This window comes from Aspergillus pseudonomiae (genome assembly GCF_009193645.1).
Source record: "Aspergillus pseudonomiae strain CBS 119388 unplaced genomic scaffold BDV37scaffold_27, whole genome shotgun sequence".
In the NCBI taxonomy this organism is placed as follows: domain Eukaryota; kingdom Fungi; phylum Ascomycota; class Eurotiomycetes; order Eurotiales; family Aspergillaceae; genus Aspergillus; species Aspergillus pseudonomiae.
In genome coordinates this window covers 185,069-206,764 of record NW_022476019.1, presented here as the reverse complement: position 1 = coordinate 206,764, position 21,696 = coordinate 185,069, and the positions used below count along the sequence as shown (strand labels likewise).

General features: G+C 47.5%; 7 protein-coding genes across 7 annotated transcripts; 4 read left to right on the top strand and 3 right to left on the bottom strand.

Moving 5' to 3' along the window:
- Positions 1-1,483: 1,483 nt before the first annotated feature.
- BDV37DRAFT_293554 (Alpha/Beta hydrolase protein) lies at positions 1,484-3,506 on the bottom strand (the record flags this gene model as incomplete). The annotated part of the gene is made up of 8 exons (XM_032089442.1): positions 3,275-3,506; positions 3,069-3,230; positions 2,765-3,001; positions 2,350-2,697; positions 2,032-2,319; positions 1,733-1,974; positions 1,530-1,698; positions 1,484-1,489 (listed from the first exon to the last, which is right to left on the bottom strand). The coding sequence occupies exons 1-8, from the start codon at positions 3,296-3,298 to the stop codon at positions 1,484-1,486; spliced, it is 1,476 nt and encodes a 491-aa protein (XP_031942198.1). The 5' UTR covers positions 3,299-3,506.
- A 440-nt stretch (positions 3,507-3,946) lies between these two features.
- On the top strand, positions 3,947-5,655 carry BDV37DRAFT_282410 (acc synthase; the record flags this gene model as incomplete). The annotated part of the gene is made up of 9 exons (XM_032087045.1): positions 3,947-4,063; positions 4,139-4,180; positions 4,236-4,498; positions 4,546-4,691; positions 4,755-4,960; positions 5,019-5,098; positions 5,149-5,316; positions 5,378-5,589; positions 5,639-5,655. 9 exons carry the CDS (start codon positions 3,947-3,949, stop codon positions 5,653-5,655), a joined length of 1,251 nt encoding a protein of 416 aa, XP_031942197.1.
- An 842-nt stretch (positions 5,656-6,497) lies between these two features.
- BDV37DRAFT_282409 (alpha/beta hydrolase) lies at positions 6,498-7,305 on the top strand (the record flags this gene model as incomplete). Its single annotated transcript, XM_032087044.1, has 2 exons — positions 6,498-6,881; positions 6,967-7,305. 2 exons carry the CDS (start codon positions 6,498-6,500, stop codon positions 7,303-7,305), a joined length of 723 nt encoding a protein of 240 aa, XP_031942196.1.
- Positions 7,306-8,248: 943 nt separating this feature from the next.
- Positions 8,249-8,899, top strand: BDV37DRAFT_282408 (uncharacterized protein; the record flags this gene model as incomplete). Its single annotated transcript, XM_032087043.1, has 1 exon — positions 8,249-8,899. One exon carries the CDS (start codon positions 8,249-8,251, stop codon positions 8,897-8,899), a length of 651 nt encoding a protein of 216 aa, XP_031942195.1.
- A 6,573-nt stretch (positions 8,900-15,472) lies between these two features.
- On the top strand, positions 15,473-16,837 carry BDV37DRAFT_293552 (transmembrane amino acid transporter protein-domain-containing protein; the record flags this gene model as incomplete). Its single annotated transcript, XM_032089441.1, has 4 exons — positions 15,473-15,710; positions 15,771-15,911; positions 15,968-16,182; positions 16,244-16,837. 4 exons carry the CDS (start codon positions 15,473-15,475, stop codon positions 16,667-16,669), a joined length of 1,020 nt encoding a protein of 339 aa, XP_031942194.1. The 3' UTR covers positions 16,670-16,837.
- Positions 16,838-17,071: 234 nt separating this feature from the next.
- BDV37DRAFT_282405 (uncharacterized protein) lies at positions 17,072-18,523 on the bottom strand (the record flags this gene model as incomplete). The annotated part of the gene is made up of 2 exons (XM_032087042.1): positions 17,072-18,243; positions 18,322-18,523. The coding sequence occupies 2 exons, from the start codon at positions 18,521-18,523 to the stop codon at positions 17,072-17,074; spliced, it is 1,374 nt and encodes a 457-aa protein (XP_031942193.1).
- Positions 18,524-19,527: 1,004 nt separating this feature from the next.
- On the bottom strand, positions 19,528-21,532 carry BDV37DRAFT_293550 (uncharacterized protein; the record flags this gene model as incomplete). The annotated part of the gene is made up of 7 exons (XM_032089440.1): positions 19,528-19,626; positions 19,688-19,972; positions 20,023-20,182; positions 20,241-20,445; positions 20,770-21,098; positions 21,160-21,459; positions 21,510-21,532. The coding sequence occupies 7 exons, from the start codon at positions 21,530-21,532 to the stop codon at positions 19,555-19,557; spliced, it is 1,374 nt and encodes a 457-aa protein (XP_031942192.1). The 3' UTR covers positions 19,528-19,554.
- Positions 21,533-21,696: the final 164 nt, after the last annotated feature.

Below are 21,696 nucleotides of genomic sequence, written 5' to 3'. Positions count from 1 at the left end.
GTACGAAAAGCCTGGCAATACCGCAAGGCACTTCGAGCCACCCTCTGCATCGTGGACGGGCCGACGGACATCACCAAGCCCTAAGCCGCTGAGATCAGAGGCTACCCACTACCGGGAACAGTCCGCAAGAATCATGAATCTCCAATGAAGAACAAACACAGGAGAAGAAGAACTTGTATTTTGGGAGCACCAGACTGTGGCACTTTCGTCAAGAGCCGACCACATCCCTTTCTCGCCAGTGCCGCCGTAATCTGGATTATGTTGTACCACTCATAGTGAGTGAAGCATTGTCGTACAAGGGCGTCCGCTGTCTTGATTCTCTTTGCTTACCTTTTTTTTTTTTTTTTTTTTTTTTTTTTTTTTTTCTTTTTCTGCACAGGGAGAAAAAGCCGACGCTGCAAACGCCATGCGTGACCAACAGCTCCACCGTTTGGGAATCTACCAATCAAGACTGCCCTACCTTCTTCGACCGCGTTTCCCCGACGGTGCATATCTTTAGTCACACATGCAGCTAGGGGGGGATCCGCCGTCTACCGTAGGCCGTATGGAGTGTAAGGTCGCTGCCCTAGCGCTCACTATTGCCACGTAACAGCTGCATGTCTTACACTAGGCCATATACGGATTAGTTCGGGAACGGCCCGATCAACACTCCACAGTCTGTCTGGATGGAATTTTGCAATCGGGATCCCTACCTTGGGCAGATCCTTGAACAATTTCACAACAGAGAGATCTTCGTAGCTATATATTTGACTATTTCAGGTATAATATCGTATGCCTGGACAGTACATCACTCATCAGCCATCCCTTGGATCACAAGGCTCGTGCTCCCTATGTAACCTGTATCACTATATATATATTTGATAACATCACCTAGTTTAGTGTAAAATTACCTCTAATTGACCATGAGATATTCGGTGAAGACATACTCTACCTTGAATATTGATACAAGTATTCCTCTATCCAGGTTATCCACACGTGAATGGCAACTATGCTCTCGGCACTCACAATATAAGCAATTATAATCCACAGACTCGTAATACATTGACGTTGTGCATGTCAGTTTCTTATACAAGGCCTCGCTCACAAGAGTACCTACCTTTGGGAACCGAGTAGATATCAATATAGATTATACATAACCGGAGGAGACCCTCTCCAGAATATTTCTTTCTTTCTTTCTTTCTTTCTTTTTTTTTTCCCTCAGCGGATTGCTTTAGAGTTTTGCGAGGACATATCAAGCTGCATTCCTGGTTAAAGTTTATCTTTGACATGTTGTTCGTAACGATCAGCAGAATGTCGATGATACTTCATATCAAGCGTTAGCAGCTTTGTGCTGTGGGAATCCTACAGCTACAATATATAACAAGAGTAAATGGAAGCTGGGCCACATACATGCAAAGTATCTACCGAATAACCGTCCCTCGCTAACTGTTATACGATAACAGAGCTGCGTCGATGATGGTCGCCCTCTACCGCGGCTCGTGAATCAGAACTTGTACTCGTCAAAGGCATCAATGACACTTAGGATGAACCCCCGACCGCCAGGTATCAGGCTCCACCGTTGGACCCTCAATACGGAACACCAAATTTGCGGCCGAGTCTTTCTGATACATCGGCCATTGTATCTTCAGATATGGCATTACATACAGTGAGTAACCTGATTGGGAGAAGCAGCAAAGTAACCTACAATGGTGATTATTCCTCGATAGCGTGTCTACAATGCTTAACCACATACGGGCCATCCTGCGGTTGGTTCTCCATCTGGCTATCGGATGAACGGAGAGGAGGAACCGTAAACCCGACTCCTTCGGAGTTGTTGAGCACGAAGGCGGCCTCCTGGAAGTGAGTAGCACCGAGGGCCCGAGGGGACACTCCATTAGGAACAGCCGCAAAGAGATACCTATAAACGGGCGTCTCTGATTGAGCCCACATTTGAGTACTATAGCGCTTGGGGGCGTTAACGAGGTAGTCCCCAGTCTAGAATGTGCTATAGCCGTACAGTGAGTCATACTTCCAACTAGGGAAGATGAGAACTGTCCCCAGGTTAGCTCTGAATTGCCAGATAGGTAGCTGAAGATACCCATCTACTATTCTGTCAATGGTGTCATTGGTAAGGTATTTCCCGGTCCCAAACCCGGTGATCACAGCTCTGAGCTCAGCCCCCGTGTTGACAGCACCGAACATGCCGGAAGCGATATATCCAGTCCCTTCGTTTAGGTTGGACCCGATTAGCAATCGTACTTTCACAAACTTTCCCTGCTTGAGCACGTTGGAGGGAAAGTCGGTGATAAATTTCCCATCCATAACAGGAAAAAAGGATCTCTACTGGAATGCAGCCTTAAGTGATTCCACTGGTGCCTGTCGCAGGCCCTCAATGGGCTCTATTGGGGCAGTACACCCAGTAGCGATAAGAACATCTTGATACATGCGCTCCTGTTCGTCCAACGGAACGAGCGCAGCCGAACTGAGGGGAGCACCGTGATAGCAGCGCAAAAAAGTCCATCGTACGCTAGAGGATGGTATCTGACGGACAAAAGCCCCACTGGACTCTGCTTGAATCGTGACGCGAGTAGGGTCTCCGCCGAAGGCGGCAATATTCTCTTGGATCCAATACAGCGCCGTCTGTTGGTCGTATAGGACGAAATTTGCGAGGCTCGGATCATTGAACGCGCGACCGGACACAAGTCCAACCCTAGAGACCTGATAGCTAAAACTAACCCCGATCGTTGGAGTGCCCATTGCAATGGATTCCTGGACGAGAAAGGACATATTGTAAGTAGCGTTGGTCCGAGCTACCCCCTTCCTGTAGCCCGCCGCCATAGATATACACCAGGACAGGGAAGCGAGAAGATGGGGTCGCCCCAGAGGGGCGGATAATATTTAGTGTCAAGCAGTCTTCGTCTTCTTCGTGGTGAAGCCCATCGTGTGAGTAGCCTGGGAGAGAGAGCGGCGCGGAGTCGCACCGGAATCCGTAGGCAGATGCCTGCTTCGCGACTTTCCACGGCTCATTCAGCGGCAGTGCGTGTTTGTATCATAAATCCTGGACTGGGGGGGGAGGGAGCGTATAGGACTCCAAGGAGGAATTCCTGATGGTATCGAGTATTGTGACCACCAACCAGGGTTCCGTTTCGGACCGCAACGACGGGTTTCACGTTGCGACCATTTACGTGCGACGAGGGAAGTAGTAATTCTACAAGCCAGGAGAAGGCGATGGTCGGAGAATACGACCACAACTTCAACGACTATCGTGTCGCTTGGAATTCCGAGTCGGACTGACGTTCGATCCAACGGACGCATGCATTCTTGCCAAGCAAAGTATGTCACATGCTTTCCCAGCATGTTTTCAATAGTTCATGCAGGAATATTAGGCAGAAGAAGCAGAAGAAGCAGAAGAGTTGTGGAGACGGAGTACAGGCGTTGCAGGGGCCTGCCTGTGAGATCGTACTACGGAGTACTAATCAGTTTATTGGACTGGGCCATAGGCAAATGTTATCGTACACATTGGGAGAAAGTTCTGGTATCAAGTATTCAAGTTGATTATCACATTTAAATGAAATTCCTTGAGTACATCCTCATCATTCGCTCTCCATGTCTCCCGTCTGTGTGACATCGCTCAGAAGTAACGGATTTCACGAAGGAATTAGGCAGACAGCCCCAACACTATGGAAGCCTAAATCATGTGTGGACGTTAGGCATTAGATTGATTCCCAGGACTCCAGGAATCTTGGTTGATCGACGAGCTTGGCCTTGTTGGGAGATAGTCACAACATAAATGCTGGTGTTCATTGGCTGAGATATGCCATAAGCACGCAATCAACCCTGCGCGTGTCGTGTATAACACCTCACCTTGGTGCATCCTTCACAATATACCTAGTAACGTTCTTATAATGATTGATTGGCCTCATCCGGCGCTGGTGAATGTTCGGTTTCGAGGTATGAAGCTAAAACAATGTTGTCGAGACGGGGAGCGCAATGGGCAACAATAGGTTTTGCTCACGGGGAGCAAAACAACTATAATGCCGCCACGAATCCGAAAGGTATTGTCAGCTTTGCGAATGCTGAAAATGTAAGACCAGTGGCCACAAGGATCCACGACTCTTTCCCGGAAGCCTATACAAGGTGTGGCGCTGACGCGCAGTAGTCGTTAATGCATGATGACCTTACGAGTTTCATAAATGAACATGTAAGCCACCTTTTTGAATCAGTATCGCCGGCAATACTGATATCTAGATGTTAAGAACGACTTTGATAAACGATGTTGCGCTTACGGGGAGGGGTATACCGGCACATTGTGTCTAAGACGTGCGATGGCTGCGCATCTAAATGCTCATTTCCATCCTGCTAACAATATCGTTCCCGAGGAAATCACCTTTGCGGCAGGAGTGACCTACCTTAACGAGGCATCCACGCTGATTCTTTGCGACCCGGATCAAAATGATGGTATCATGCTTGGAAGGCCAGTATATGGGGCTTTCGCTAGGGATCTTGCCATGAGAACGAAGTGAGCAGATCAAGAGCAGATGATGGTTTCTGGCTAATCTTTTCCAGCATACACCTGGAATATGTGTCGGTTGGTGATACAGACCAGTTCTCTCCATCCTGCGTGGCCGGCTTTGAATCTGGGTTCGAAGCTGCGAAAGCACGGGGGACCAATATCAAGGCTCTCATGATATGTAACCCGCATAATCCCCTAGGTCAGTCCTACTCGCAACGATGCCTTTTCGTGTATAACCGTTAACTATGTTACACGTGAGTAGGGCGGTGCTATTCTCGTCAGACACTTATTGGGTTGCTGCGTCTCTGCGCCTCGAAGGGAATCCATCTCATTAGCGACGAGATATACGCACTGTCTGTTTATGAGCGCCATGACCGCGAGTCAGAGACTTTTACTTCGATCCGAGCAATAGACCCTACCGGGATCATTGACCCGAGCCAGGTTCATGTTTTATACGGCATGTCAAACGTACGTGACGAGTTTGACCATACTTCTGGAGAAGGCATCTGTAAACGTTCTCTTGCAGGACTTTGGAGCTAGCGGAATGAGAATGGGATGCATCATATCCCAGAATGAAGAGTTCACGAGAGCAACGCGTGCTACTTGGTTAGTCACTCACTGTCCTTAAAACGTTTCGCGGTAACTCATGATTTCAGTCGCTTTTCCTCGCCATCCCAGTTCTCCATGGATCTAGCCGTCAAATCCCCCGAAGACCAAGAGTTTGTTGCGAAGTTTTTGAAAAGGTCGCATCACTGTCTGCTCCAAAGCAGATTACTAGTGGAGGACCTCCTTTCCCAGGAAGGAATTAGTTATTCTCAGAAAGGGTACGATGCCACAAAGCTTGAGCTATCTGTTGCCTATAAGCCAATCTCTGATAGTCCCTAGGAACGCAGGCTTCTTTCTATGGCTAGACTTGGGCGCTTTTCTTCCTCTCCATGAAACTGGTGGGGATGGCTGGGCCGCGCAACGACTGCTCACAGACCGCTTCAGCAAGGCTGGTGTCATAATGTCTACCGGCGCGGAATATCGAGCGCCAAGTCCGGGGAGATTCCGCTTAGTGTTTTGCCTCGACCCAGACACCTTGAAGGCATCAGAAGGTAGAAGTCTTTCCTTTCCAGGGTGCGACGTTGCTGACGGAATACGTAGAATTTCACGCGTTCTAGCATAGTAAGGACGTGGAGAGGTAGCAATTAGTCGAACTTTGTGACCATGAGTGAGAGAACAAATATCATTTTCAAGTTTTGATTAAATCTGGGTAATGGAATTGACGGTTTGTGGATCATGCATAAACTCACAACACCCTCTATAGAAGACCAGCCCCAGAATGTAGTGTGAGGTTGGAACTTGGCCAATGGCTTCAGAACACTCTTTCATGGAACGAAAAATAACCACTAGTACAACCATTTTGTTTGGTGCGAACCCAGTGGGACCATCAATAGTATGCGGAACCGACCGATATCCCCGAGTGGCTGATCCACACATTAAATAGCTGATAAAAGTTGAACTTGGAAGGAGCCGAAATACTCTGAAAAGGTTGAAAGTTGATCAGGTCCGTTGTTTGGCTCTTTTGTGCGGTTTACGATGTTTGTCTCTGCACCGCCCCATTCGACAGGAGATAGAAGCCCTAAACTCTCTCGATCCCTGACTTGTTCGCGGCTAATGTCTGGTTACACGTCACGACATTGACAAGTGCACTGGACTTGATGGACTAAATGGACCGTGCAGCACCGCTTGTCCGTAATCGGCAAGGATATACTGGGTCGATCTTGAGACAAGCCGAAAAGAGCCGATTAATGAATGACTTGCCAGACCGACAGCACAGTAATGCTCATCGCTGTTTTACCATAGAGGTATAATACAACGTCACCTCTGAGCCACTCGACGATGACCCTGGTACAAATGAGTCTCCACCGAGTAGACTGCGGGCTTGCGACAGCCAAGATATAAATCTGCGCCGAACAACCCCGCCTCTAGCCAGCCAAACGCAACGAATACACAATTCAAAATGTCTACCATGTCAAGACGGCCGACCTTCCTAATTATTCATGGATCATGGCATTATCCCGAGGTGTACGATACCTTCTGCAAAGCGATCGGAAATCGCGGCGCGGAAGTTGTGTGTCCCCGCTTACCGACCTGCAGCGGAGAGCTCCCCCAGAAAACAAGCATCGAGGACGATGTCGCTCTGATCCGAAAGACAGCTCAGTGCCTGGTTCAGGAGGGAAAGGACGTTATCGCTGTCATGCATTCATATGGCGGTATGGTCGGCACAGACGCCCTGGAAGGGCTGGGGGTCCAGCGTTTGATTTACCTGGCGGCATTTGTACCGTTCGGGGGGAACTGTCTTGCTGATATGTTTGATGGCTATCTGCCCTCATTCATAGTCTGTGTAGGTGAATGATGTTTGCTGGTCTAACAATGCCTGGCAGCCCTGGTTAGATGTAGTTTGCTGATGTACCTTCCGTGCCAAATAGGATGAACAAGGTATGTCGCGGGTTCCCGAGGCAGCTTCGGTATTCTACCAGGATCTTCCCGACGACGAAGCCGCTTTCTGGGCGGAAAGACTCGTTCCCCAACCAATATCCGCACACCTCAACCCAATCTCCCACGAAGCCTATCGCGGCATTCCCGCCACATATATCGTATGCGAGGACGACCGGGCGATTCCCGTGAGCGTACAAGAGAGGATGATCTCAAATGTGCAGAGTGCGGGTGTAGGGATGGACATTAGAAGAATACCCGCGAGCCATAGTCCCTTCCTGAGTATGCCTGAATTGACTGCCGAACTGGTGGTCAATTTGGCAGCAGAGTAATGTCTGCAACTTCGCACAGTATGGGGGGAAAAATACGGGAGAAAAATAGATTAAAAGAAGAGAAAGGATTCAAAACCAAACCGACTATATTGACACGGGAAGCGACACCAAGCCAAGAACTTGTTGCTTGGCCCTTGGGGACATCGCAAGCGCAGGGTTTGAGAAGCGGCAGAGTTGATAGCGCTTGTGCAATGTGGGCTTAATAATCCTGGGGCGATGATTAGCGACCGGCTGTTCATGTAAGGTATCAGTGGCGGTATAACGCATTCATTCTTCCTATCCTGTTTAATTAATTCCATGATTGGGTTGGCAGCGATCGAGAAGTGTTGGGATCTTGGTCCACCATTTTCATCTAACGCAGCTAACGCGCACATTTTCCAACACTCTGGCCCTGCTGCCCAATAACCACCAGAATAGAGCATGCGAAAAGGCGGCTCTAGAGTAATTCGTTACCGACACAAAGGAAAGTAAAAGATCGGAGATTTTGAGAGCGATCCACGACATGTCTTGGCAAGGTTACCGCTGTTTTGTCGGTCTAGAAGATGCTTGCTTCCGGATGCGAGTCCTTGGGACCCAACGGTTTGAATTTCTTTAAATGGCGCCAATCTGAAAGGGAAGCCACCTTAGTAGGCTGGTTTATGACGTGTCGCATCTCTAGTCACTCAGGAAGTGCTGATACACAGTGCTGGATCCTAGAGTAGGAACGGTACGGAGTACAGTGGCACGCCTTTCTTCCCTTTTTCTTTTTTTCGTTTTTCTTTTTATTTTCCCTTCCCGCGGCAAAAGATAGTCAAACAATTTATCTGAACCCTACCGCTAGGGACCAAATATCGCTGCGGCTCCGGCGCCTTTTCGAATGTTAGGCTAAAACTATAGCACTAATATATAAAAACTGTAGAAAGCCCCCGCGGACCTGATCTGACGAGGAACATCAGACCTAACCATGGATTATCCAATTCTGGAATTATTTACTTCGCTCGTTATTTCTACCACTGCCATAGACAATCATCCCACCACACACGACGCAAGCTGCGAATTAAGCGAGAGCGACATTATATTTGGAATGAACGATGGTCTCTTAGAAATCATAAAACGGATATCTTCCCTTCACCGTCGCTCCAGAACCGGGAAAGTGAACAACTCCACCACAATTACGGAAGCTGTGGGTATATGGCAAGACTTAGCGACCTGGCAACCGCCAGAATCTCTGCCCGGTGAACAATACCAGGAGCTATACGATTCGTACACATCTGCACTTTTTACTTGGCTCTACCTCATCCTGCATCCCGAAAGTATGTGCGACGAGAAGGTCCAGTCTATGGTGGAACAAGGTGTGGTTGCCATGTCGGCTGTCACGGTTCTCGAATTGTCACCGTTTCTGCTCATCCCTCTCTTCATTCTCGGATCGGCCAGTGTGCAGGACGAACACAAAGACTTTATCAGTGGGCTGTTTGACCATATCGAAGAGCACACCGCGTGTGAAGAGGTGGAAGTATATCGCACCATGGTAGAACGCAGTTGGGAAAGCCAAGATCAGGGAATGCCGAGGAGTTGGGAGTGGATCCAATGGCAGGACGCGGGCCCTGCAGGATGACTGTGTTTCTGATTAGATATCGCATTCGATCAAGTCGAATTGGATGTCGCCGTATCGTCCTTACAACAGCGGCTAACGATAGATCCGTCAGAAACTCAGCGGGAAGGCCCGACGAAAGACTCAAATTGAAACAAGTCAGATAAGAAGAGAGGGAAATTAGAACATGAAGTTGGTATAGTGAGCGTATCATATGTTGACATGCTGTTACATACAAACACGATAATATGCAAATGATAGAAGGGTTCAATGTCTACCTTGACTGCGCTTGAGAAAACAATTTCCCCAAGGAATGTAGCGTAAGAAGGAGGGTACCTCAGTGTCCAGAGCTGCCGTATCGGAAGGATGCACTGACGACATGGGGCAAAGGAATCGCCTATATTGACCGCAATACGGCCCTCATGTGGGATAGAATCTGTCTTGGCAGGGCAGGGATCTTGATGTCGGAGACCAGTTGTACACCATAGCCGTTGTAATCTGGCTCTGTGAGAGATAGACCCATTGCCAGTAAGCGGTTCTGGACAGAGAATGGCGATTCCCATCCTCAAAGACTGGCGCAAAGCGCGCTGACAGTGTTAAGTACCAAGACACTGGCAGCAAGGCATGTCTCAGAACCCCTTGCGCAGATGACTTATGGAATGCACACCCATCACATGGCTAGTGAGGACAGATGCGGTGCTTTTATTTGCCACAAGAGGCAATATTTCTTTCTGTGTCACAGTGTGTAGCAGCCTCGTCTTTGTTGGGAAGGTGTTCATGAGCAATAGCGACAGGAAGATCCCGTGAGCTGTAACACGAAAAACAAAAGAAATCCGATGTTTCATTTCACAGCAGCAAGAAGCCAGTTGTCTATTAGATGTGCTGCTGTCCTGTAGTACGTCCTGCTGGTATTCAGGCTTGCGCAACTCGGTGGCATGTCTGTCTAACCACCATGCCGGTACGATGGCCATCGCCGAGGTCTACCTATGGATCAGGCCACGTAGGAGGTCGCATGCCCCAGATTGTAGACACTAAAACTGACAGACCCACTGCAACAACTCATTACCATGTTCTTGACACTGGTGTGTTGGGGATCTGTGCTTCATCTGTGTAGCTCCGTACGCTTACATTACGATGAAAAATGGCTGAAGCGCGCTTTCCGCGAAAGACCTCCAAGAATAGTAAGGTATAGCGTGAGGCCTTGTGTCTATGCATGGTCATCTCGCTTCCCCAGTCTCTCCACAGTGGAGGTGGCTCGGTGGAGACGAGGGCGGTGGTTTGAGACGCTAAAATGCGCTGGTAGTAGTAGATTAGCAATCGTCCGCCCTCAATAGGCTGCAACCAGTCAAGACTTCGAGTGGCAGGCAGAAACAGCCTTGTATAAGGACTGAATATTGTATTCAAGAAGAGTTTTGCTCTTTTCTGCCAGTGTCCCAGCCTGCAGTGAGCGCGTGTCATAGCTGTAAGTGGGCCAGCTGAATCCACCGATAAGCGCGGCTATTAAGAAACCGAATGGGGTCAATTAGTGGAATGTTAAATCTGCAGTTACTTCAACACTTCCATAGTTCTAGAACGTACTTTTGTCCAAGATCGCATGTACATTTTCTACGACTCTCGAGTGACTTTCGTAGTGCCGCACTATTAGGAACTGGTTCCACTGCCCTGGCCATGCAGCTTGACAACCTTCCATCGACTGGGGTACATGATGAACTTTATAAATTACATGATAAAATGTGTTCTATCAAGGTGTTACAGAGTTTCGTTGGCATGCGAACCATGTGGTTAGTCTTGAAGTCTTGCGGGTTATGCGTGTCATGCGCGATTTACGGAACGCTTACAGATGCATAGCATGGATTGGACATAAAGCAGAAACAACAAACATTATACCTCCTAGTCCTATATTCGAGAAACGAAATCTTCTGATGGGCACTACATCGAGTCGTGATTACTGTTTCACATCATATGGAAGCAATTTTGACCATGTTTATTCTATGGCCCGTTATAGCCGTATGCATTGCGTTTGTGCACATGCCCAGATACATTATTTATATTATCCCTTCTTTATCAACATCATTTATTCATTGATGATAGGACTTAAGGTAAGAACTATGGTACAGTATATATATCTACCTCCATCGCATGGTGCAGAAACATTGACTTATATGCCTAGTAACTGGCAACCCGGCCCCTGGTCCAACACCGAGAGCCACCCACAAACTACGATACATTTATACCAAGTGCAGTCATCTTTAGGAGGTAATATAAATACTACATGTCCAAATTATGCACATGCACAGAGAACGATTAGATATAAGTCCTCAACATTAGGAATTTTGTTCACCACACGATCTAAATGTAATAAAAGTCCCTTCGCAGGTACGAATCCTACCGAATCCAATAATAGTGCTCATCAGTCACCAATAGTATCCACCGGAAGAACGCGGAGACAATTCCACCGTGGTCCGGCTTGGGGAGTAGGCTTCCGGTAACTAAGACAGCTGTCTGTGGGACTAGACGTTGTTATGTCATACGAGCTTCCTGAGCACAGACCACGGATGAGGAAGCTGCAGCAGCGTGGAGACGGCTTGTTGCCCAAAGGTCTTGGGTCCGGAGCTAGCCCAAGGGACTAATCGGAGGCCGACAGTAATCAAAATGAGTTATTCGGGTCTTCCAGACGGGTATTGATCTGCTTTGTTGGGCTCCATAGCTGGCTGCCCTTATCACCCACATTGGGACGGAGCTACAGACGAAAGTGAATTTTATTCGATGATTGGTCTGTATGGATGTTGAAGGAGTTCGCACTTATGCCCTCCTATGTTGGAGGTACTAATTTACGAAGATTGTGAAGCCCTACCTTCGGCTTGCGTGAGGATATACTACCGAATCACAACACGGCACAATGGCGAAATGCCGCATCATAGAATTTCTCGGGAGCTGCCAATGAAGCATTCTATTTACATATGCAGATCACTCTCTTCCAAGAACGGCACGTCCCGAAAATTAGACCCAAGCGATAGTGCCCCCAGTCTTGCCGGACACGCACATCCAAGACAACTACTCAACCGGGACCTGCGGGATTTCCATGCTCTGAAACCTGTGAGCCATCCAACTCGGCAACAATGTGGTGTTCCGGCAACTCGGACTTGGGTCTATTTGCCGATAGCCCTTGTGGCATGCTATTGTTCGTGGCAGGAATAGGTGGGATTTGCGCACCACCCATCTCTGACTTGGCCGAAGCAGTGTTGTTTCTGCGTGACACACACCTAAACCAGAGCCATGCAACCAATCCGAAGAATATTATTGCGCATAAGCAGGCAGCGACGATGATTCCAGCCCTCACACCAGGAGACAAATGCCCAGATATGGAGGCGCTGACCTGTATTCTAGAAGACGAGTCCGATGAGGTAGGAGGGGGTTGGGTCGATTTCGGCAAATCAGTTGCCATGTGGTTGATCTGGATCATGGGAGCTCTAACAGTATACGCAGAGATTGTGTGCGTCACCGTCATAGATTCGGATGGGGTGGCCGTGACAGTCGCCGGGACCGTCTGATAAGTATAGTCATTGCTCGAGCCGGACTTGCATTGCACAACTGGGAAAGAGCCAGTAACGTAAACTGACTGGCATGTTTGATATTGATCCTGACCATCATGTCCACAGGAATAGCCGCTGTCGGAATTATTTTAGTTAAACTCAACATATTAACATCTCCCATGGAGATGGTACGATCGCGTTGGGCAAGCGTACCTCGGACAACAGCCTACAGCAGTCTCACCGTCGTTCAACGAGTATTGAAACTTGAATCCATCATTTGATCCGCCTGTTGCCGAACAAGCAGTCACCATCCCAGCAGGGCAATGTATACCTGGCGAATAAAAGCCCCAGCCGTTGAGAGCTACTCCTGTCGTGAGGCTGGGATTGGCCCGAGGTGGCCAACATTCGACATCGTCCTGCACCCCTTGGTGGTTAAAGGCGTTATTACTGCAGGTTTGAGCCTGCCATCCTTGTGTGCAGGTCAGACATGCTCCTACAGCAACAGTACATGATTCCGGATAAGTAAATGTTGTGGTCAGTGGTCCGAGGTTGGTCCGGAGGGAAGTCATCGGTGCGTTTTTTGTCGGTAAAACGTTTGGACAGCCCGTTATCTAGGACAACCATTCACTGCCTTATTTGGAATGCAGGAGCGAACAAGGGGGGAACCACCGCCAAGCAAGACACATTGACCTAATGATCAGACTAGGTTCTAATACCACGTATCTCACACTGTATTCAATCTGGGTATCTGCACCGTGTCAACAGGAATGGCTTACGCGACGAATATGTAGCAGAGGGAAAAACAATCTCCTGGTTCAGGCGGGACGAAGAAAAATCCGTATGTCGATCTCGCAAGACTCAGCCCTCCATAACATTATAGAAACCCGAAGCAAGGGGGGCTGAACTATATACGACTCATCATCCCTGCCAAGGCTCAGCTGGGCCTCATTCGCGGGGCTGATGGGACAAGGACAATAATGTAATAACGACTAGCAAGTAGGATGTGTGATCGCAATAGAAGCTCAATAACCTTGCATGCTATGCGCATGTGTTGGAATATCTTCGGATATTTTGGCTTCCTTTTGGCTTTTCAATGCTTGTTATGCTTAGCGTACCCCCTCTGGCCCCACTCTTCCTCACCCAGGGAGTAGGATTGAACATATCTCAATAGTCTAGGTTAGGTATTGTACGGAGTAGTTGATTTGCACTCTACTAAATCGAGATCGACGACCTATGGTGTCGGTTGCCTGTATCTGAACCGTATACGGACGACCAGTGTCAAGGCCCCGTTCGTCAAGCTATGGTTGCAATTATTTTTGAGAGTCTTCGCCTTTTCCTTTTTCGCATGAACACAGGCCATGGTTTCGCCTTGATTGATTCACCGTGGATTCCATGTCTGTTGTATATATTCCCGTCGCCGAATAACAAAGTTTGTTAAATAACAGGTCTTTGGCCCCGACCTAATATTAATTCTGTTAATTTTTCGTCCAACTTTATATAACAATTTTTCTCTTTCATGACCCTCCTACATTGATATTACATTTGCTAAATGGCGGAATGCTGGTATCTTTCTTAGCTTATCCACGGGCTAGGGCTATGATTTCAAGTTGAAAACAGCGTACTAAGGTACTTTAGGTATGGCATTGTTTATTGAGCTTAGGGACGTTACTGCAAGACCCAAGCTCATGCTGCTTACCTTTCGTATCGAGCAACATCTAGTTGATGGTGTCATTGTATCCTAGGTAGCAGACAAGCTAATATTGCCGGCAATTTGTATTGAATGGAAGGCTGGCGCTTGATGATCTATAATATCTATCACACTACCCAAATTATAGCACCCGGCCCCACTTCCCAGCCCTAAAATTAGGAGCGAAGGTCCAGTATACAATCTAATCTATAGATGAAAGTTTCACTCTGTATACTAGTATGAGCCGATGATAGCCGAGGGCGAGCTCGTTCTGTGGGACGATATGGAGTAAGCGCCACATAGCGTATCCAGCCAGTAGCTGCAGTGGGTCTAATGATTCAGGTGCTTAAGTGAACTTTCTTCAATTTTAACTTCTGAGTTTCGCGCCTAACCTAAGCTTTCGAACACAACCTTCTGCCTGCAGAATAGGTGGTTACCGTGTGCACACATCGAGTGCATAGGATTACATGCCACATCGCGAACTACTTAATACATAGAGTTCCAAATGGGTGACTAGGAAGCGAAAGAACGAGGTGAAACATTTTATTATTCATTCTTAACTACAGCTCCGCCGTTAGCCGCACCATTTGTAAAGGATACCAGCTTTTACATATTCTGTCCCGATATCGGTGTTCATACTCTCTGCAATGAAATTTGCCATGACTATGGCCGCTGTTTACGTTTCTTGTTTTAGGGCTATGCCTCAGAACTTAATGCAATCAATTTTTTCTCTCGGTGTTTTCTCAGTTGTAGAGCGGCTAGTATACTGGACGTTTACTTCGAAAACGAAACAGGACCGGACCCGGATCTTCGATTTGGAATAAGCTGCAGTCTGAAGATGACAAAGAATGATACGAAAGCTCCTTCTGGGACGGATTTGGAAAGTGATCCCAACGACAGCTTTAGATCCCAGACATCTTTAGAAGCGAAGGCCGAGGATCAAACAAGCTTTGCATTGACTCAGGATGCATTTGGCGACGAATCGAATGCTGAGGTGAAATACAAGGTTCTATCATGGTGGTAAGCATCAAAGCATGAAGACTGACATGCTTTTGTTGGGATATGGCTGATAGTGACCAATAGGCAATGTGGATTACGTCTGTCTACCAAACCAAATTGCTGTATGCAAGTCAAGCTGACCTAAAGCCAGTCATGATCGCAGAATCGATATCCCTCGGCGTCTTATCCTTACCAGCAGCCGTTGCTACGCTCGGCCTAGTCCCGTTAGTGATCCTTTCCTCCCTACGACAGCGACTTTGACTGATAATCCGGCACACGATAAGGGCTATTATTCTGATCATTGGTCTTGGGCTTTTAGCCACATACACCGGATATGTCCTTGGTCAATTCAAGTGGAAACATCCCCAGATCTCCAATATGGCGGACGCTGGTGAGGTCCTCATGGGGTCTTTCGGTCGAGAGCTATTATGTGCCGGACAGACGCTGTTTCTTATCTTCCTCATGGCAGGCCATCTTGTGACCTTCACGGTTGCACTGAACTCTATCACCGGCCATGCGACCTGTTCCATGGCCTTTGGTGTTGTTGGGCTTGTGGTCTCGTTCATTTGTTCTCTGCCGCGGACGATGAAGAATATCTCGTGGCTTTCTATAATATGTGAGTGCGATAGCCATGAGTACTCTTCATCTTGCATTTGAGGCTAACAAACGCTGGCAGCCTTTATAAGTATCTTAGCCGGCGTGTTCGTCACGATGATCAGTGTGGGTATCACAAAACCTGGCACGGGTACTGCAGCAACGACAAAAACCAACCTATATCATGGATTCTCAGCAGTATCAAACATTGTATTCTCTTACGGTGAGCGTCTCTCTCAACTACTTTGAGTTGAGTACTAACGCTAGTACGTTCTCAAGCCGGGCATATCGGGTATTATAGTTTTATGGGAGAATTAAAGAACCCCCGAGACTTCCCCAAGTCCCTCTATCTGCTTCAAAGTGCTGAGATTGGTATTTATCTATTGGCATCTCTCGTGATCTACCGATATGCAGGTGCAGACGTCGCGTCGCCTGCGCTAGGATCAGCCCCTTCCGTCGTCAGTAAAATAGCCTACGGCCTTGCGTTACCAGCTGTAAGTATCTTCCAGGTCCATTCACGCCTAGTTTCAGATGGTAAACTAACACATGACCCAGATACTAATCTCAGGCGTCGTTGCAGGCCACGTCGCCTCAAAGCTTATCTACATGCGCATATCGTCTGGCACAGATAGGATGCACAAACGGAACTTCGCCGCAATTGGATCCTGGATTGCCGTCATTTTAACACTATGGGTCCTTGCGTGGATAATCGCCGAAGCCATTCCTGGGTTTAACAGTATTCTTACTTTAATCAGTGCGCTATTTGCGAGCTGGTTCTCTTACGGTCTTCCCGGATTCTGTTGGCTGCATATGAATGCCGGCGCATACTTCGCCTCGGGGAAAAAGGCCTTGCTCACTTTGATTAATGTGACGACAATCGGTATGGCTTTTTGTATATGTGGCTTGGGCGTTTATGTTGCGGGGAAGGATATTCATACCAACCATTCTGGGGCTAGTTTTTCTTGTGCGAATAATGCTTAGGTGATTTTTAATCGGATTTTACTTTGAGGACTTTATGTTGGGGAGTGCTTCTTTCGGAAGTATAAAGTCTCAGATTTGCCCGTGAGCTTTTGTATAATGTTTCTTTAGTAGCTATAGGGATGATGTCGCTGAGATCTGTTTTATGAGTTATATATTGTACAGTACATCAACGTATGATACACTATGTATTTATATTCTAGTGATATTACACACTGCTAATGTTCTCACTCCAGTGAGGGTATAACGTAGTATATACATGATGGGTATTCTTGTACAGAACGAGTGCCTAGTCAAAGAAGCTCTCGTCCCGCTGGTATCGAGCCCACGTTGGCATATCTTACTGTACTTATTATGTCTTTGAGAATATCAGTGCCTGATACAGCAAAGCTTCATAATAGTCATTCACGCGAATCTCACACTGGCAGTATATTCCGGTGGTGGGTGAGCATCCATAACCGTGGAATCTGACGGGTGTGCGTCATAGTCTAAGCCGGTATAGTGATTATTGGGTGCGTATTGTAGCTGTAGGGGTATCTTGATTGTCGTAGTGATGGTCTGTCGAGTTGTTCCGGTCGTATGGAAAGAAAAGCGAAGGTTAATGCTGTAAGTCTGCGAGATTAAGCAAGAGTGAAAGGTCGGTATATGGATCCCGCGTTGTGGAAAGAGGATAGGTAAGACAATATCAGCAGTGTAGTAGTTAGATAATGATGGTTCGTCCAGTTCTCGAATTCGGTGCTCGCCATCCATATCATGATGCTTCACCCACTGGAGTGAGCCCATGGAAAACGCCATGAGGGGAAATGTTTCAGTAACCGCTCCTCGGTCCCATCCATTAGCGAGTCCCGGGTCAGCCCAAGATGGGTAATCCTCCCATGGCGTAAGGCTGTAAAATGTAGAGACTTGGAGTTTCGCCGTTGCCTTTCTTAATCGTGGAGGTGCTTGGTCTGTTAGAGGGTTGAACCGCAAATTGAGACGCACGGCCGTATGCAAGCCATTATTATCGAGGGGATATTGCAGCGAAAGTGGAGAGGAGGCTTCCGTGATTAGCTCCCCGAACCCAGGTTGCGCAACCCTCTGGCTAAAAGTTTGTTTTATCTGTGTATGGATATGTGGGCTGACTGTGGGTAGACTCAAATGCGGTGCATGTACAGCGGTAGGAAGAACCCGCACATTCTTAGCACAGTCCACAAGCCAGCTGGGTCTTTTATTCCCTGGTATGGAGGCCTTTGAAATAACCACTCGCACGCGGTATGATATGCAGCACTTTCCTGAGGAAACATAATCCAGGGTTGGCATTTTTCCATGTTTAAGTCTCGGATCGTCGAGCGTCGGGGGTAACTGAAGATGGGCTTGTTTGAAGTCGGGGCAGCTGATATTGTGATTGCATGATTGACAAGGTAGATATTGAGGAACGACAAAGGTGAAAGGAAGCTTGTAAGCGCATCCCGGTTGAAGTGCTTTAGGTACCGCATCTATGCCTCGTGCAACAGGTTGTTTGAGTTGCAGAAACGTCTGAGTAGCTTCGGTGTTGCTAAGGGTACAGGTCGCGCGCCCGATGGATACCTTCGCCGTGCCTTTGCAATACAATTAGACTCTTGTGCCAGACAAAGAATGTAGGGATGGGGGAAGCAATTAATGAGCTAATATCATACCTTCAAAAGTTATGCTGATACTCTCAAGTGGGGTCTCGGAGTCGACGGTAATGAGTACCGTTCCTTGGATCCGGTCAAATGTGGTATAAGTATTTTCCAGGCCATGGTGATGCTTATCAAGCTCAATGGAAACTGCTGGGGAAGGCCTGCTCATAGATTTGAGCAGGTTGAGAGTGTGGCGTAGTCTTGATTGTAGTGCCATCGTATGTAGTTTGTGTCAAAGTTTTGCTGAATGCAGACTGGACGCAATAGAACTCAAGGCAAGGATTCACAGCTCCTTTCTTTCACCCATGCCCAGGCTTTCGCAATAACATACATCCACTGCGTATAGTACCCTGATAGACTGAACAATGGCATTTATGCTGTCTGGGCGATTTTGGTTTGCCTTTGCAATGGGAACTGATGATCTGTTGTATCTCTAGATAAAAGACTAGATAAACAGGAAGTCTCAGGCAAATGAAGACCCTGAAGAATTACGAGAGGCTCTGCACGGTGCTAATTATGCTTTTTCTTTTATTTTCTACTTTTCCTAAAGTGCCCTTTTCTCTTACACTCTCTTTCTGTTTTCTAATGTAAATGTAGTTCGGAGACAAACCGGAGCGGCAGTCGGAGCAAGGCCCGAGGCTAACCGAGAGGTCATTTCGAGAGTGATCCAAGCTTGTTTCAATGCCCTAGTTACTGCTAAGTCTGTTTAAATTATGCCTGGACAAAAGATTCATATTCCCCACATACTCTTTGAATTAACTTTCTACCTTTCAGGCTTATGTATACCGAGCGATGTTCGGCATACCGCTTCGCCCACCAATGGGACGGACGGCATTTCTCTTGACTTTCCCTAGCACCAACTAAGTAATGCCCGATTCTCAGGGCATCTTTGCCACCTCTTCTTATTCTATCTACCGCAGGCTTTCCGATAAAGGGCGAATCATCCGTAGAGTAACCCTTGCACACGGCTCTGGAACTATTGATGACGTCCAGAGTCCGCAATCATCGGCGACATGTACGGAATCTACTAAGCTATCCATCGTCCTATCGCTATATTTACACGAGTAGAACTAAATTTTCAACATCTGTTTAGGGTTAAACGCACGTTCCCGGTGCTCATACCATTTGAATATGGGTCGGTTTGTAGCTCAGTTCATTCAGGCTTGTTTTCAGGCCCTTCGGAATCCTCCTCCATTTCACAGAATATATGCCACATACAACAAACCTACATTTTGCCATCGCGGTATTTTACTCTCCAGGATACATAAGAATATCTTCAATCGACGGCTCGTCAAGAGAAAACTCCGACAAAGGGAGTCTCTATTTAATTTTAGACCAGGTTAGCGCCAGAACACTAGCAGCCGCACGTAGTGCTACTCACAGCATTGAGAAAGAAATCAGACCCATCATCGACATTATCGTTAATATCCGCCTCGGTCGTGTCGTTTCTCGTTTTGGTGGCCGTCATAGTGCGCTTTATCTCAGCCACTTGATCGAGGATGTGACTGACTTCGTCTGCCTTTCCAGCCAGCTTGGCACCTTCAAACATATCCCTTGCTTGCGCAAGTATACGCATGACCCCTTCAAGGTCAATACAGTCATATGCAACGCAGGTGACACGAGATAGGAAGTTGATTGCCAGGCCTAGGGCTGAGCCGGAGTAGTCCTGTTCAATTAAGTATGCGTTATGTAGTAAGTACTCTGGGAACTACATACGATCGAATAGTTCAAGTTGGCCTGGTAGTCAATTGAACGTAGGGCGCATTTAAGCAACGCTTTCCCGGCATCTACAGCTGCTCGTATGAATTGGACTCGAAGCTGGTCGTTGCTAGCACTATCTGGTTTGAGACCGTAGAGGACAAGTCCATTCAGGTGCCTGTACTGTTGCTCAATATGTCATCATTCTGTAACCACAAACCGTGTTGCTCACTTACATCCGGGCAAAATTGTAAGGAATCGCCATTCGATTGCGGTCCTGGGGCTTGGAGAATGTCTGGTAAATAGGATCCATTTCTTCATCATTTCGTCGAAACCATCCTTGCAGCTGCTCGTCATAGAGCTGGAGCTGCCTGCAGACATCCGATGTAATTGGCTGCTGCTGGATATTGTCTGAGATTATGACGTCCTTTTTTGCTTGATCTGATACAATCAAATAAATGATGAGTTTATATGTTGGCCAACTCCAGATTAAAATCGAGATTACCTACTGAGGATGCCGTAGATCTCCAAATATGCCCGTATGCGATAGTCCACGTTACGCCGATGGGGCATCGACGTCAAATGGCTTCCCAATCTCGTGTAGCGATCGCTCTCACTGACAAAGTACGTTTTGCTGGTATTGTGCCTGGGAACCGAGCAGTCAGCTTTGCTACAGGAAAAAGAATCGAAAGGAGTACACAAGGTCCACGCAGCAGAAGGACAACCATGTCCTTGCTCTGTCAATAGAATCTTCATCATGATCACTAGTCTTGTCTGCTAGACTCAACGCCGTCTCAGGAAGTTGCATTTGGTAGGCAATTGATAGCACCAGTCCCAACAACCGGTAATTCTTGTGCCACACAGCCATTAGCAATATACCCTTTAGTGTCTCAAGAGAAGGGACAGGTCCAAGTAATGTTTGCTGAATCAACGAGTAGGTTTCATTTAGACATGGGCGATACAGCCGCGGTGCAGATGCACGCGCACCGATCGTACACATGGCCGCCAAGAGGAGCGGATATCTCCGAGTTTCCTCGAATGAAGTTATTGTGTTATCAAAAAAGGCAATAATTTCACTGCAGTTGGCCCCGTAGCTATAGAATATCGCAGTCAGTCAAGAATATGGTTGTGGTATACACGGGTATGAGCACATACAAATCGAAGAGCATTCGACAATCCTCCAACATCAAAACCCCCTTGTCGATGAGATCCTTTTTTTCATACTGTGGTTCGAATAATTCAAGGGTTGATTCAGCTTGAATATCAGGACGGATTGCCTGATCCCCGGCCGACCGTGCAGTAAACCCAACTAATGTTCCAGTCACATCTTGAAGACCAACATGACTAGATATCTGCTGCAGAGCCCCTCGGAACGACTGGAACGAGGAGCTTACCGCATCCTCCAGTTCTCTAATCCGCTCTTCCAGCGCTGCTGTGCGATCATATTGTTCTGTGCTATTCGAATTGTAAGTATCCCATAAAGTATGATAGATATGGGTACTCACTCGCCGGATGCGGCTTCTACCATTCCAGCGGCAGCTCGGGGACTCGGCTTAGAAGGGACGAATTTACAGTCCGAGCGACTGGATTTGCATCTGCCTTTGTTTAGAAATCAACCTAACCCAGGTTCATTGTGCATGGAGGTTTACCTCACACAAGACCCGTCATTGAAACCGGTACATCGAACTCTGC